Below are 17,681 nucleotides of genomic sequence, written 5' to 3'. Positions count from 1 at the left end.
AAAGATATAGTAGCAATAGCATTAGAATTATGAGGAAAAGTGAATATTTATAAAGCACTTAGAAGAGTGCCTAGCATATATAAGCACTAGATGGGAATTTGTTAAATACATAAAATCAGAGAATAGATATAAGAAATCCACAGAAGTGAGATGTCATATAGACTAAAGAAAAGAAAATGAACCAGGTAGTTTTAAATAGGACACTCTTTTAGTCCTGGAATTTATTACCTGGCTACCAGTTGGGCACGATTCACAGATTCCAGGAGGGCCGGGAGAACCAGGGGAACCTGGCAGTCCTGGAATACCAGGATCACCATTTCTCCCAGGAATACCAGGAGGACCCTAAAAAAAAATCAGAGATAAAAATAAACAAAACACTGAAAAGTCCTAGTGATTTAGAATCATTATTAAATTGTAGCTTCTATGCTTTATAAGAAATCAACATAAGGGATACGTTTTCTCAGGAATCTATACATTTGTACCCAAATCATGTGTATAATTTCAGTGTAATTTATTCCTTTGTATATTGACCTATATGTTATTTTTCAAACCAATAATAAGGATGAAGACATTATGCAAAGTTGGGGAAATCTGAGTCTTTACATGCACAATTATGGATTCTCAGTTTGAGTTATCATGTGTCATTATTTAAATATGTGGTACTAAAGGAAATGTATACATGATGAAAGTTCAAATATGGAAAGGTTATTAGAAGGGAAAAAAAGAAAGCAAACTCATCAAGGAACTAATTTCCTTTCACTGTAGAATGTTTACTTACTGGATCTCCTTTGGGGCCTTGAGGTCCTTGACCAGTAGGAGGGCGAGTGGGCTAATAAATGGAAAAGATATAGATTAAACAAGACATAGATAGGAACAATTTTCCCATGAAGTGTGTCCCAATTTCTTATCCTAAATTGCATCCAATCCCTGGTTTTTAACAGGTTTTTACTGGTAATACCCATGTGATTATTTGCTGGACATTACTTTCACTTCCTTTCAGGCTCCTATGACATAGGAACTATTCATGTGTTTAAATATGAATCTTGAGTATGTACAGATTTTCTTTAAACTCACAGCTGTTGGAGGCTGTGGGCAAACTGCACAACATTCTCCAAATGGGATCTCGGGGTTGGGACAGTCTAATTCTTGGTCATCACATATTATGTCATCACAGAGAACAGATCCTGAGTCACAGACGCATATTTGGCATGGTTCTGGTTTCCAGACATCTCTATCCGCATAGGACTGACCAAGATGGGAGCATCCTCCTTCAACAACTGAAAAATAAGAGAGATGATGTAATATTTTGCACATTCAAAAAAATCCAAAAATTAAATTATGAAGAATATCATGGTCTTCCTCCATAATTTGCTAAGTAGTAAGAGACTGCGTTAAATACCAAATCTGTTTATTAACAACAAATTGGCATACCAAGGTAAATTTTCCTTAGGGCCGGTAGGTATTTTACTTTTGCTTGTAGTGAGAACTTAATACCAGTGGAAATCTGACAATCGCTTAAACATTTACTTATTAATTGTGCAATTGAAAACAAGTTTTGCTATCTAATTTCTATTCTTTGCTTCAACTATAGATGGGAGCATTAAACTATAAAGATGATTTTGTCACTAACTCTGAAGACTTTCTGGATTTTATTAACCTAGTTGAGAAATTCAGGGGAAAACTGAATTACTCTTGGCAACATAAAACTCTTCCAGATTCCTGGGAAAATCTTAACAAGTCTTATTGTATGTATTGAATATCACTGCTAGCTCTGTTGGGCATTAGTAGGTCAACATAATATGATATAATATATTGTATACCTCATATGGATGTAAAGAGGTTTCCAAATCACTAAAAAAAAAAAAGTTTTTAAAACAAAAATTGGCAAGGAATAATAAGGAAAAATATGAATCATGATCATGTGTATGTGTGGCTTAAAATGGTCAAAAATTTGCTTCAACGAAAATTTTAGACTTGTTTCCTAATTTTATGTACGATACTGAAATTTCAGCAGCTATTAACAATGAATCAGCTTAGGGGTTGCCAAAATAAAACCAGGTCTCAATTCTTAAAGCATTAGCTGTGGACTGTGCTTGAATACAACTTTAGCTCTTGAGGATTACTTTGATAGCTTGCCAGTAACTGAGAAAATAAATTACAAGTTTCTAAACATCTGCAAAAATTTTTGCCAACAACAAATCACGTACTTGTTCAGTATTTATATTTTTGTGAAACAGTGAAATTTTATTTTCTCAGAGCCTGAACTTTTGTCTGTTGAAAGAGGCTTGCTTGGGAGAAGGCAAGTCATTTAAGAACAATTTTTGGTGCCTTGTGGCCAAGAGGCCTTTGAGAGAGTCCTGAGATTTTTCCACCTGGATACTACATACAGCCATGAAGATCACCTCTTCAAGTTCCTGTTTTTATATCCTCTCCATACCTGAAGTAATGCTAAATATTTTTAGTATAGAGGTTTGGCTGATTCAGTAAAAAAATTTCACAGAAAAAGGAGAATTTTAGAATCTAGGGACTCTACAGCATACCTCCTCTCCTCATTTCCATCTATGTGTGCAGATACAACTTTAATCATCTTGTGCCACACCCCTGATGGATTCAAGAAGTTTAAAAGTCTTTTCTTGTTACAATTACCCAATGTGTTTACAGCTAATAAAAGAAAGTATGATTGTTTCACTGCAATTTTAAATAGGCAAGAAAGAATCTGCTTATTTTAAAAAGTTATTATAGTTCCTCCTCCATGTTTGAAACAGATGAGAACATTGGAAAGAAATATTGTCTAAGCTTTTAAAGGAGCATTCCTTTATACTTTGTGAGCATAAAAACTGAATGCCAAAATGCTTACCTCATGTGAATGAAGTAGGCCTATTTAAATGGTGTTTTGAAAGATATGCTTAAGAGAAGTGCAATCTTTTTCATATTATTATGAACAGTAGTAATTTAAAGGATCTAGGCATTAAGTTTGTTCTCTAAGCAGAAATGACATATTTAGGAACTAAGTTCACTGGTTTTCAGAAAAGGCATGAAAATTTTGATGAGATGGAAGGTTGTTTAATAAAATTGTATGACATACACTCTTCAAACTTTACACTGGCTCCCTTTTCTTAAGGTGAATTATTTTTAAAAAAATTCTCTAAATTAACATTATATGAAGTGTCCCAACAGATTAGTTTTAGCTCAAGATTTTTTCTCATTAATAATGTGGATATCAGGCTTCTCAGCTTCCTTGAAGATATCACTAGTATAAAGAATATTGACCATAGGCCAATATATGTTTGAAATTTGCTGAGAGTAGATTTTAAGTGTTTTCACCACACACACACACACACACACACACACACACACACGTAACTATGTGGATGTATTAATTAATTTGATTGTGGTAATCATTTCACAATGTGTATATATATCAACTCATCATGTTGTACACCTTAAATATATACAATTTCATTTGTCATTTATATTTCAATAAAGCTGAGAAAAAAAAGAAAAAGATATGACAAGTTTATACGAATACTTTTTTTAGCTCTTTGTCTTTGGGTCAAGAATATCTTTCTATATTTAACATAGGACCTGTTTTATAAAAATTAGCTGTTGGATACTGATGGCATATTAAAGACAAATGAAGATAACCGTTAAAACTAGGGTCAAGCATGTTGTATTTTAAATATCTTGTCTTCGTATGTTCTTATTCTGCTTTAAAATTAACATAAAACATTTTCCCTTGTGTATTCATCCTCCTATATTTGTGTCTCATTGAAGGTACTATCACAACCTAGAGATACGGTACCTTACATTCGCTCTGCAAACTTTTAAACAAATGAGCATAATATTGACATTAAAGTGGTAAATGCCTTTTTTAGAATTGGGGTTAAACTCAGTGTTACATAAATGAAAATTATTTAGCCTTTTCTTTCCAAATTTTATTAGAAGCCATGTGTGTTATGCTTTTTAAAACATAGAGGTCTCAATATAAAGGTTGAGTTAATTTGGTGTACTTCTCTTTTTTTTTAAGGTGATGTTGTTCTAAATAAAAGAAGAAAGGTGGAATGCTTGAAAAGTAAGAATTAATGCACTTTTGTTTATTGCCGTAACTTATCTCACATTCATTTGAAAGAAATCTGGCTCTCCTGAAAAGTCAGTTCCTGTAGAAATTTGTAGCTGAAAGTCAGACTTTTCTCTGCAGTTCTACCTCAGTCACCCTTGTTGAAAGAATGGAGAATTTTATGTAGTTGCCTCTAACTTTGTGTTTTGTGCATGACAAAATATGGTTGGCAATATGTTCTCTCAGAAGCTAAACCTATTACACAGATGTCTCATGGTCCTCAGTTTTAGGACTATAGCCTAGTTATATATGAGAAAATCATGGCAGAGTCAAGGAAAAAAATGTTTTGTTTTCAAGAGGAATAAAATGCTCTAGTTAGCCACTTGCAGCATTTAGAAATAAAATAGAAAATGGAATTCAGAAACAGTAGTCATCTCATATTATTCCCTTATTTTCTTAGATATCTAAATTCAGAGCAGCTTTGATGAAAAAAATAAGATACGTACTTTTGTAAATATGTTAAAGAAAAAGTAAATAATCTCATTTTTACTGCTGGACAAGTAATAGATCTCCCAATTACTTCCTTTATTGTTATTGCTTAAACTAAGTCTCCCTGTTCCAATGTGTAATTAATTTTAAACCCCACCTCTCATGTCACTTAGTGTTTCTGTTCCTTAGTACAAAGAACTGTCCTGAAATAAATTTCTCTGTGGTCACTCAAACAATGCATTAGACTAAATCATCATCTAAGTTATAAAACAAAATGAAGCTAGTGTATGACATAATCCACTCTTTGACTCTTTTATTTCCTAGCTCTCTGCTTTGGAACTTTAGAGAAAAATAAAACCAAGTAACATAAGTTAATATTTTCAGATGTTCTTAAAAACTTTCCTTTTTGTTGTTTTGGTTTCCATTCTTCAAATGTTAATTTATGCTGATTTGATGGAATTTTACTGTAGTGATTAAAAAATAATGCAAGTTATATTTGTCTTAATTACATTTTTGGAGTAAAAATAATATGCCTTAAAGCATCCAATCAAATTGTTAATTTAGCTTGAGTGATAAGTTTAATTTTTTTTCTCTTCTCTTCTTATTGAATCCTCTTCAGAGAGTAGGTTTTCTTTAATCTGAAAATCTAAAAATAACAGATGTGATATGCAAATTATCGTAACATTATTTTCCTGTTTACTGTAGAAAGTTGAACATTTTGTAAGTGTGAGCAAAAGGAGTTCATATAGCTTCCAACTGAAATATGTTTGGCTTTTAAATGATACTTATGTTTGAAGAACACACATTTTAATAAATATGTTTTGGCTGCTTATTATTAATCAGAGTATGTTAAAGTATGTTAGATGAATTAACAAAAAGGATTGAAGGAAATATCTGTAGACCTAAGTAGATAGATAATTTCAATTTTAAAATGTTTTGCATGGACAAGGTAGATTCTTCTTATTCTTGTCCCCTACAAAAAAACCCACAAAAACCCAAAACCAAGAAATTTTATGAATCATCATTTCTAGATGTTTCCTTGTTTTATTCTTTATAGTTATATGATTTTTATGTCTCCAATTAGAAATTTCCTTTAAGGTGGTTAATATTTTGCCCTGTGAAAAATAAAAAATATTAGAGAATTAGAATTAAAAGTATCATATACCTAACAATCAGCAATTACATTATAATATAATCTGATTAGTGATCAATTATAGGATTACTGAGGAAAATATATTCTACTTGTATAATTACAGTTGGCAAACAACTTTAAGTTTTATGTCTAATAACCAAAATGTTATTCTTACCTTCCTTATCACTAAATCGTTAAGTACTTTAATTTCTTCCTTACAGTAATTTTATTTTCCAGTGTTAGTAAAACTAATACTAGGCAGAGTTTGTATCTGTATCTCTTATGTTGCAAGCCCTGTTCTGAGCGCTTCATATATCTATTTTACTTAATCTTTCCACAGGCCCTTTGAGGTGGGTGTTGTCATAATCCTCATTTTACAGGTGGGAAATCTGAGATACAGAGACATGAAGTGATTTTCCCAAGGTTTTATATGGTAAGAGGTAAAGCTAATATTTGAACCTAGGAAAGCTGTCTCTAAATTCCATACTCTTAACTACTACATTCGATTCCCTTTCTGCAGTTTCAAGGGCAGGGTGGGATTAAAGAAGTTAACTTCAAAGCTCTGTCCCATTATGGTTTCTAAATACTGCATGCTTAAAATCAGAATCTAAAAAGATGGGTTTATTTCTTGTTTTTTTTAAGGAATAACATTTTTCTGCAGAATATCTTTTCAATCTGGCCTCAAAACAAGAAGATACTATCTGGAGTTGAATTCTGTTGTTTATTTTCTCCTGACCTTATGAAAAAGACTTTAATCTCCAAGACCACCCTAATGACATCCAGACCACCAACAGGATTAACTGGGACTGGGAACTCAGCATACATTTTACTAGATACAGAGAAGCAGGATCCTATCAGCGGCAACAACAATAAACAGATAAGGCTTATGTATCCAGTGCAAAACAACATATTTAGGATGTCTAAGATTGATTTTCAGAAAATATAGTTACTAAATGATTCATATTAATGAACTTCTAACTACATTAAAAGCTTCCCTTCTGAACCTGGACATTTATGAACATACCAGGCAGCTCCAGAGTGTTTCTCTGATTTTAATTAACTTGAGAAACACAGTCCCTGTTTGCTATCCTCCACACCAAATACTACAGAAAACAAAGTTTTGGAAAAATAAATGCCATTTTACTGAAGCAGTAATTTCTTAATGTGACTTTTCAAAGCAAATTTAATTTTTAATAGGTTCTGAATCCTTTATGTTCAATATTTACATCTTTGGGGCACTTTAATTTTTGCCCTCTTCTTTGAACTTTTCATTTTGTTCACTAAGATTACATTTTAAACGGCAGTTCTTGACCTCAGTCATGGAAAATACAACGGTTTTATTAGTTAATCTGAAAGGAATCCATTTCTGCTGTGTTTTCATTAGGCACAGACAGAAATTCTAGTGTTTAATGTAACTCCCCAAACTGCAGTTAACAAATGGTTTGTGTAAGAATTGCTATCTTATTTTTTCCGTTGTCATCTTGACATGAAACAGGCCAAGTTTCCCTTTTGAAAACTCTAGATGTTTTTACATCATACCACCCCTCTCTTTTCTATTTTATTTTATTTTTTCTTTTGAATGTAGAAAACAACAGCACTACACTTTTTTCCAAGAAAAATTGTTTTACGAGAAACAGCTCACTGAGACGTTTCCAGAAAGTTATTGTAGACCTGGAAACTTTACAAATGTTCTTCATGTCCAGCAAAGGCAATAACATCTTTCATCTTTAAAACTTTAACTCTTAAGCAATCCACTTTAATCACTTCAAGGTGGTGAGATCATCTGATGTTACAGAATGAAAGAACTGAGCTACATAATCTTTGGAACGCTGCACCAGTCATCCACAATGGAAACCACGGGGTTTCAGTAGATGGCACTCTTCTCCCTGAGTGACTACTCAAGTTCTGGTATGCAACTCTGTAGGTGTGGAACAGAGGCTTTTGTGAGGGCTTTTAGTCTCAACTCTACTCCTAGAAAACTCATATCCAGTGGTTCTTGATTTTTTATAATGAGCCTGTAGATAAGACATCAACCCAAGAATCTGAATTAGTTAGAAGCACATAACCACAGTCTTCCTTTTCCAGAATTGTTCCAGTGGCTTTGTTCTTTTCTCTTACAATACAGAGATGTTTAATTTCAGAATTTAATCAGAATATCTATTTTCTTAGAGGCCTTTAGATCATCTGATGTTGAATACTCTAGAGGTGGGGAGGAAATGCAAGGTATCATTAATGAAAAACACAGAATTTTGTACCAATATTTTATTTTCTTGGAATTTATATTTTTACAGAGCTAAGATAATTTCTGCTTAAATTTTAGATGAGCCTCCTATTTAAAAAGTAGATTTAGCAATTCAAAGTGTGCTTGATCAGTAACAAATCCCCTCTTAAAGCATAATGGAAATTAATGTAAAAGAAAATAGACTCTCATAACCTGTGATAAGGAACTGATTTCTCTGAGTCCATTTACAGTGGACTTTAATTCTAAAACAATTAAATGCCCACAGTTCATTATCACAGTGTAATTAGCCGAGTAACTAAATATAAGCTCAAACATTAGAACACTTTTAATTAAAATAAAGTTTATCTCCCTGCCCTAATGAAGCAATATTACTTAGTAATAACTTTTTATCCTTTTATCTATTTAATAAGCAGTAACTAAAATATGTCAAATAGTCTAAAAAATCAGAAACTTGACAAATATTCACAAAAATAGTTATATATTATATGTGGAATAGTTATATATGGAATTTTGAAAATGGTCATAACATTCAAGCCCATTTCCTAAAAGTCTTTGAATATTGCTACCATGTGTTTGTGTTTGAGTATGTGTGTTTGACAATATTTTATCAGTAATATACCTATTTTCTTAGGAAAGTAGTGTTTAATATTTAAAATTCACACACGTGATATTTTAAAAATCTCATTATAAAGTACGGAATCCAGCTGTGTAACATTTATGTTGGCATTGGTTATGCAAATGGTAACTGTCTGTCAGGTGGCAAGTCTTTGTGCTTAAAATCTGGCATGTTTATAAACTACAGGAAATATAAAATAGAACATATTTCTCCATTGGTAGAAGAAAATACATGAATTAGATAGAACTTTCACAGATTTGTAAAAAGACCAAAATTCTTTGTGAGGACATGTTTTATGCTCTAGAATATTCGTGTGAGTAGACTAGAAGTTAGTGCTTATTGGAGCTGTTCTGCTTCTGGGATTCTCAGGGCATTTATAAGAAACCCATATCCCAGAACTATATATGACTATTCTCAATGTGCTGTATATTCAACCACCTCCTGTAACCTCCCCAAAACTAATCTACCAGCAATTTTTGGCCTTGTTTTGTAAAACCTCCAGGGAACATAAGATGTTACTATCTCAAAAAAAACTTAAACATCTTTTTTCATGAGAAACAAAAGCAGCAAACTGAACAAAATCCTTTACAACTTCTTTTGAGCATAAAAGCATACAAATGGATCAGCAAAATTTCATAGTTTTTTATTATGTTCTGCAGCTAAAGGGAAAAGGGAAAATAAAAAGAACTTATGTGATATAAAGATCCTGTAGGTATCAAACACTTTTTTCCCCTCTGAAGTGGGATTGAGAAGAAAAATAGTCATAATGATTATAAAAGATTGTAACCACAAGGCAACCACAAATATTTTGTCACTCTTTTGAACTAAACATTAAATGTTTGCAGTCTTTCCAACAAATGAGAACTTTGTGATTTTTTTCCCAGAAATTAGCAGAATTTAAGGAGTTTTAAAAAGGTAAAAGTCTTGATTGAGGTGGAGGTGTGGTAGAAGTCATTTGGTATTTTAGCCAAGGAAGGACTAGGGGTTGTGGCATCTTCTGGGAGAATAGAATGGGGAGGAGAAGAGGAGAGGAACAGAAGAAAGAGGATTGAGAATTCAAGGGAAAGAAAGGGGGAGGAGACAAGAGGAGGGAAGAAAGAAAAGAGATGAAGCCACACGGTGGGCACTAGGGGATGAGGGCGGGGGTGATAGAGGAAGTGGGGAAGGAGGAGGAGAGATGGTCTTGCCTAGGAAGGGGGTGGGGTGATGAGTGAAGGAATGACAAGGGGGAAGAGGTCTAAAGGAGTCAAAAGGGGTGGAGAGATAAGAAGGTGGAGAAAGGAAGGGAGGAGAGGAAAAAGGAGGAGAGGAAATTAAGGGAACAAGGAATATGGATGTTTCTTTTCGTTTGTGGCCATGTTCTGAATATAACTGAAGAAATATCATTGGGTGTTTCCCCCCTACTTCCATATACAACCTATAGGACACTAAAGATATCTGACATTAAAAATGAAAAACTGTTTTCAGACACTATGTTTGCAAAAACTATAGGTTTAAATGTAAGCATTTTTGTATTATGTGCACATAGAAATGAATGTGTAATGATTTCTTCTAGTATCTTCAAACTTAGCATTTAAAGACTTATTTCTATGAAAGGTTTAATTCCAATATGTCTGGTATTTTAATGACTCTGAGAAACATATGAATTAAAATAAATATTTTCACACAGTAAGATAATGAACCAAACATGGTTTTGAGGAAATTAGAACATGAGAACCATCATTTGCACTTATTAGAAAATAGAACAAATCAACTTTTTGAAGTCAAAGAGTACTAATATCTTTACCTTGTTGGCAGAAAAGTCAAACATTCCTGTTGAAAATATTTTCATAAATATTCTCTTTGTCAATGTAAATGCAGTTAAAATGTAGAACATGCAGAAAACACTAAGCCCTTAACAATAAATTATTAGAAGATACGTATTAATCAACCATGTAAGTGCTTGAAACTGAATACCAACAGGAACAATGAAACTTTTTTACAGTTTGAACCTTTAAAGAACGTTGCAGATATTACCTTGTTGCCATTTTACAGAAATATATTTCAGTGGTTCTAATAATGTGTAGTGTTTTCCTTTAGACTATCCTTAATGCATGCTATTTTTCAGATGCATTATCTTACTGGGTAAACAATGCTTAATGCTCTATGCTGACAAAGAATCCAGCATACAAAGGAGAGCATAAAGGTATAACAAGAGACCAATAACTTCCAGACTGCTTAGGGAAGCGTTCCACGATGTTAACAATCCAGGAGGGGAACTTTGTAAAGCCATTTAAAAAAGTTTCCAGTACCATTAACGTGAAAACAAGTTAGTACAAGAACATCTTTATCTTCAACAACCAGAGAACTTTTAAATACAAAACGGACAGTATTCTCTTTAAGCAAATGTAAAAAGCACCACCCTGGTCGGTTCTATGTTTCACAGCTGGGAGCTGACAGAGGAAATTAGCTTTTAGGAGACTGGTTTCCCCTTTATACTGATTTGTAAAGAGAAGTAAAGGCAAAAACCCCATAAAGTTTCTTGAAATCGGTACCTACTCACCTTCCTGTTGTGCCAGAATAACAGTGGGATGAAGCAGGGCGAAAAGTAACCAGATCCCCTTTTGCACAAAGCTCATCATGTCTAAATATCAGACATGAGACTCTTTGTGCAAAAAGGAGAAAAGCAAAGCAGCTCAGAGTAGCACCATCAGTTGTTCCCTGCCCTTCAGCACCGGGCCCGTCATAAAACTCAGCCACTGAGATTCCTGTGCTTTGGCCTTAAATAGGAAAAAGTTTGGCTTCCCTCGCTCTCCAGCCCCTTTCTGAAATATGAGAGCAGCACCCATCCCCTGAGCAGTAAAAGAAATGATTAATATGTCTTTTTCCCTTATGGAAGACACAACACACAACTTAGGAGAAATTGCACATCTGGAGCTTGTGTCTATATGTGTGTGTATAAGTTTGTTTCATATTTTAGTCATACGTGTCTTTGCACAACTTAAGAATGTATATGAAAAAGCTCTGCCTTGAGTTTTAATAAAAGACTTAGATGTGGGTATTTTTTTATCTCCCCTTATTAACAACTGCATCATTTTGAGAAATTTCTTGATGCCCTTTTCTTGGGCATGACTAATTTGCCAACCTGATCTTCCTAGAAGACTTTTATATTGGGATTTTGCCAGAATCCACCCTAACTCAATTTAAATAGGGAACTGTAAAAGATTAACTGGAAGAAAAGCCTCTGTTTGTCCACCCACTCTGGGTCCTGGAAATTCAGTTTCAGGCAAATGTCAAAAGACTAAGTATCTAAGATATGTTTGAATGGCACCTTAAAAGTTAGCTACTAATCTATAGCTGTTTCTATTTGTCACAAATTTCTTTAACCAGCCAAAGAGTAATTCCTTGTGAGAGTGCAAATTTTGTACTGCTTGTAAAAGCTGAAACGGATTTTTCTAGAGAAAAATTTAGCCCTTCATGTCTTGACTTTGTAAGAAACAGAAAGAGAAAGAGCTTATCACATGAAATATCAAAAGAGTACCAAAAGTTCTCATTTTATCTAGATTGGTATAAATATTAGTATAAATATTTCTCAATTTAGACTTTTGTATGTATAATTTCCAGGCCACGTTAACATAGATTTTCAATGTATTTCTGGATATGGGGAGTAATTTCTGGGTCATATTTTAAAGAGGGGCAAATACTATTTATAGGTCTTTGATAAATTTTTGCAAGAAAAATGTGCTTGTCCACAGTACCAAGTTATTTCTATTAATCACTATATTTCTTTATACCCTAATCATCAGTCCATAGTTCCTTCATTCATCTCTCTATTCTACATGAGCTATTCAATTCTAATCAAGGTCACATGCATTTATTTTATTTTTTCCATGTCAACTTAGCCATGCCCATCTCCATGCATGTATACGCACGTAAAATTCTCCCCATCTCACACCAATTCATGGAAGTCACTTCTCTAATACCCAGTTCAAGACTTTCCTCCGTTAAAACTGTTTTCATCTTCTTCTTTCTCTTTCTCCCAATTCATGTTACACAATTTTTTTACTCAGTTCAAGACTTTCCTCCGTTAAAACTGTTTCCATCTTCTTCTTTCTCTTTCTCCCAATTCATGTTACACAATTTTTTTACTCAATTTACATGTTATTTGTATAATTGTAGGTGTACATCTATTCTATAAGAGAGGACAGTTGTACACTTGCCTCCCTACAGGCCCAGCTACTAAAAGCACAAAGATGTCCAAATGTAGATGACATCATCTGGTGACAGGAAAAGAAAACTAGTTGGACCAATCTCTTGTACATCTTCTGATTTTAGACCAGAGATACACTACTTGAGGGAAAAAAAGTAACAATTGAACAGTCATGAAAATAAGCTTTGCTATTGGATCATAGTGGAGTTGTTGGGGGAAAAGACTGTTATATACATTTTTCTGTCTTTCAATCATCTTCACTTTATATTAAAAAAAAATCCCCTTGTGTTCAAACCAATTCAGAAACATGATTCATTTTTCTCCTGGTGTCTCTGACACTTGCATAAAATAATTTATATATCTGTATTCATTATCTTATCTTATGTACATGATCAATAAAAGTTGAAATTTATTAAATTTCTTCATTAGAATTAGTTTCCAATGTGGAAAATTAGATACATTAGTTTTAAATAATGCTTTTTATGCTTTATTTCAGGCATTACATATACAATTTCTATTGTATTTTTGGTTTGTCCTAAAATTCTTAATTTGGTTATCTATTCAAATAAAAGTTTTATACTCATGAGAAAAATTCATGATTGATATACTCATTTTTAAAAAGTTAACTGATACTTTGCATAAAAAAATAATTGTTGTGTTTTAAGGTATCCATGAGAGATCCAGAGATAAATATCATACTCCAGATTTTCTGATTTGGCATTCTTCACTACCGCAAGCATATCTGGAGGTCCTGCACCAGGATCCTTTGTATTCTATGTCCCAGATCTTATTTTCCTCTTCATGTCAAAATGTTTTCTAATAAGGTGTCTAGATGGATGTGGATCTCAGCTGGTATCACAACTGGACAAAATACAGACAGTGTTGAATTCTATTATGCAGTCCAAGGGCTGATGTCCTTGTAGTAATCTAGACACACATTGATTTCTATACATCCCTGACTTCCCTGATATTAACCAGTTCACAGAGACATGTCATTTTGCTGTCTGGATCACATTTAGAGTTTTAACACAAATCTAAACACCTGCACCAACTAAAGCACTGATTAATCTGGTTCTCCTTTAACAAAGAGGGTAACTGAAAAGATGAGGGAAAGCAAGGGTGTGGCAGATTATCAAACAAAAATTCAAATCTTTTCCAGTTCAGTGGAAAATGGAGCTTGGGAGAGATGCATAAGCACAGCTGTGATGAATTCAGTAAGCCAGTGAATGTCAGCAGTGCTTTCTACAATAGGATAAGAAAATCAATTATCTCCATCACGAAAAACACATGGAAGAGAAGTCTCTCCCTCTCTTTCTCTCTCTCTCTCTGTCTCTCTCTCTCTCTCTCTCATACTGCTTCATATATAACTCTCTTCTTTAAGCAAAGGAGGTGCATTTTTTAATGGACATTTTCTATATGCTTTCAAATCGCTGTAAAACCATTTAAAATGTATCTGTGGTAGGATTCACTTAAAAATATACTGAATCCATAGCAGAATTGCAGCCTAAAATAGGATAATTTACAATTGTAAAATACAATGCAAGTTTTCTTTGCTATTCCTAGAGAGGTGGGTCAGTTCACTTTATGTGGTGAAAACATGTTTGGAGAGATGTGTTCCCTTTAAAATAATGTAAACAAATACCAATATGTGTGTAGTAGAGCCAAAATGTGGTTGCAAATGTCATGTTGTATTGAATGACTGGGGCACTTCTAACCACAGGTATATCTAAGATTGAGGCAATGAGATTGGTAGTGGGACATGACAGGCAAATTTCTGAATGATTACTATGATCAGTTCTTCAAGACCCTGTAATTTCCTCTTATTCCCTAAAGTAGAGTTAATTGTCCCCTTATTTTTGTTCCTATAGAACTATATTGATAACCACTTCTCTTTAACCTAGAAATTTTACTTTTGGACAGGACTCACATTTCCTTGATGTTTAGTAAAATGAAGTGTGCTACACGTACTCATTTTGGAAACACTAAGTATCTCTATTCTTATCTATTTTTTGTATCGTTTGATGTTAAGCCTGAGGTTCTGCGTTTCTCTTCTGGTATTTTTCAGCTGAAAACTACCCCAAGATTGAACAGAAAGTTCAATGAGGTTACATGACCTCAAAATTACTCATTGGAATTAAATAGCATGCTTTCCAACTTTTTTTCACCATGTTTTCCACTTGAGTTAGTCACTGATGTGGTAACAATATTTTTATGCAATTTAGGAATTGGGTGAATACATTTTTTTTTTCTAATGAGGGATTGTAAAAAGATGGAGAAAGAATACAGTTGTAGAGTTAATGACCAATTTAAAAAGAAATATTCTGATTTCAGCTCATCACTAGTCTTTAAAAAGAAATATTCTGATTTTGGATCATCATTTAATTTCCAGTGTTGCTGTAATTTTAGAAGTTTTGAGTAAATCCTCATTAATTTATACTGAATGATGGAGTCAATCTTAGGGCATGCAAGAGAATTCACATCTGTGTTTGTGTGTCTATATGTGTGTCTGTGTATATGCTTATATATATGCAAATATATTTTTAATATATTCACATATACTTTTAAAGATTGACTAAAATTTGAGCAAGTAAAATTTCCTGGAAACTGCTTTAAAAAAATAATTAATTAATTTTTTTATTTTTGGCTGCATTGGATCTTTGTTGTTGTGCGCGGGCTTTCTCTAGTTGTGGTGAGCAGGGGCTCCTGGTTGCAGTGGCTTCTCTTGCTGCAGAGCACGGGCCCTAGGCACACAGGCTTCAGTAGTTGTGGCTCACGGTCTCTAGAGCGCAGGCTCGGTAGTGGTGGCGCACAGGCTTAGTTGCTCTGTGGCATGTGGCACCAGGGACAGAACCAGGGACCGGACCAGGGATGGAACCCGTGTCCCCCTCACTGGCAGGTGGATTCTTAACCACTACGCCACCAGGGAAGTCCCCTGGAAACTGCTTTAATGTACATGTTTGAATTGTGAAAGTTTATGAAGTATTATGATTATGTCCTCCTGGAATGAAGTCTTTATATACTTATGTTTCAATGATATTTATTTGCCATCATAATTATTGTAATTATATTTGAAAATTCACAGAAAATTGGAATCTATCTCATTACCTAACATACTGACTCATTTCAGAACAGTGTGATTACTTTATAAATTTTGTCACAAAGGTGACACAGAGTCTGGGAGTAACATCTTGTAGGAGTTCAGAAGTTCCCTGTTGGGTCTTCAGTTAACTTAATCATTCTCAGGATTGAAGCTCCACTCTGCAAATCCCACCAGACTCTCTATCAAATATAATTTGTCATCTGAGTCATACTTAGGAATTTTCAGCGGTATCCAACACAGCTGCAATAGCTTTTCAAATGAAGCCAATTCTGTCTGAAGATAAAAAGAAAGCCCAAATTACGATCTTCTGATAGAAGCATGAGATAGGCCAAAGCCAAATTGATTGGATTTACATGCTTCAAATGGAGAGTGATTTTAATTCCTCTCAATATTTTTATATTCAGATATTCCATGGGGGGCCATATTTAGGGTCTCTTAATCCAAATAATTCTTTAGGACAAAGAAATTCAGAGCCACCTGCTTCTCTCTCACCAAATAAATGGAGGTAAATGTGACCTTTCCAGGTGTAACTTATTATGACTGTTACTCTGTACAACTAACCCCTCTTCAGGTCAGCATTACTGCTCATGTAACAAACACTCTGCTTGATTGTCTGAAGACTGCATTTTTGTCTATACATTAAATCATGTTTAAAGAAGCTTTATATTTAGGCATGTTATTGGTATATGGAATAATTCCAATATTAGATTCTTGGTGGAAGGAAGCTATGGTAAATAGGCTCCTTTTGTTCCAAAGGATGTGTTGCCCTCGGGAGTCTTAGCTTTCATGTGACAATGTCCATTTTTGTAACTTTGCTTTATATTTATGTTTATTTATGTATTTATTTTATTCCTGCCTATAGGATATTCTTATTTTTTATTCCCATCCCCTTTTAAAAATCATGCACATTGAGAGTCTGCCTGCCGATGCAGGGGACACGGGTTCGTGTTCTGGTCCGGGAAGATCCCACATGCCGCGGAGTGGCTAGACACGTGAGCCATGGCCGCTGAGCCTGCGCGTCCGGAGCCTGTGCTCTGCAACGGGAGAGAACACAACAGTGAGAGGCCCGCATACCGCAAAAAAAAAAAAAAAAAAAAACCACTCTTGTAAAAATCATGCACAGCAGCAAACAGTCCTGTGTAGATCATAGGTAATAGGACATAAATATAAAAAAAGAATGACTGGATTGGAATGAAGTAGTTGAAATATTAGGCATTCTCTTTCTGCCATCTTGGTACATGTGGACGCCCTCTGGGAATAGAATTTCTAAAATGCAGATATGTCTGGAAGGTTGTGGTCCAAGGCCATTTTTGCTGGCTTAAGTGGGATCTGCAGAACAAGAGGGAGTACCACCCAGCTTTTCTTAAAACTGAAGACGCTAATACCTGAAATAAAACTGAATTCTATTTTGGCAAGAAATGTTCTTTTGTATACAAAGCAAAGAACACAGTGACTCCTGGTGGCAAACCAGACAAAACCAAAAAAATGTGGGGAAAAGTCAGTCCACTTGTGCTCATGGAAACAGTGGCATGGTTTGTGCCAAATTCTGAAGCAATCTTCCTGCGAAGGCCACTGGACACAGAATCCACATGATGCTGTTCCCCTTGAGATTTTAGACTTACTGAAAAGTAAATAAATAAAAGTGTGTGGGAAAAGTTAAGTGTTTAATAATATAAGAATCTCTTAAAATTTACAGGACCCATACCAAGAATCTGCCTCTACCCTTCATCATTTCACAGATCTTAGGTACATTTCATGAAGTGATTAGGTCAAAACATCTGACTAATGAGAATCAAATGGCTCTCTTTCTCCAATACCTAACATATTTATTTGTATCCATGCCTTTCCTTATGCTG

At 34.2% G+C, this 17,681-nt stretch overlaps 1 protein-coding gene and 1 pseudogene across 1 annotated transcript in view; one reads left to right on the top strand and one right to left on the bottom strand.

Annotated features, from left to right (window-relative positions):
- The window catches only part of COL3A1 (collagen type III alpha 1 chain), a 38,788-nt gene extending 27,504 nt beyond the window's left edge, over positions 1-11,284 (bottom strand). The window contains exons 1-4 of the mRNA XM_004276925.4: positions 11,079-11,284; positions 1,075-1,277; positions 779-829; positions 229-342 (exon numbers count right to left, since the gene is read on the bottom strand). Coding sequence (XP_004276973.1) covers positions 229-342; positions 779-829; positions 1,075-1,277; positions 11,079-11,157 — 447 coding nt within the window. The 5' untranslated portion in view covers positions 11,158-11,284. The remainder of the gene's footprint in view (positions 1-228; positions 343-778; positions 830-1,074; positions 1,278-11,078) is intronic.
- A 5,820-nt stretch (positions 11,285-17,104) lies between these two features.
- On the top strand, positions 17,105-17,441 carry LOC117195529 (60S ribosomal protein L35a-like; annotated as a pseudogene).
- Positions 17,442-17,681: the final 240 nt, after the last annotated feature.

This window comes from Orcinus orca, chromosome 7 (assembly GCF_937001465.1).
Source record: "Orcinus orca chromosome 7, mOrcOrc1.1, whole genome shotgun sequence".
In the NCBI taxonomy this organism is placed as follows: domain Eukaryota; kingdom Metazoa; phylum Chordata; class Mammalia; order Artiodactyla; family Delphinidae; genus Orcinus; species Orcinus orca.
Note: the sequence above shows the minus strand (reverse complement) of the source record. Positions and strands in the feature narration are given on the sequence as shown.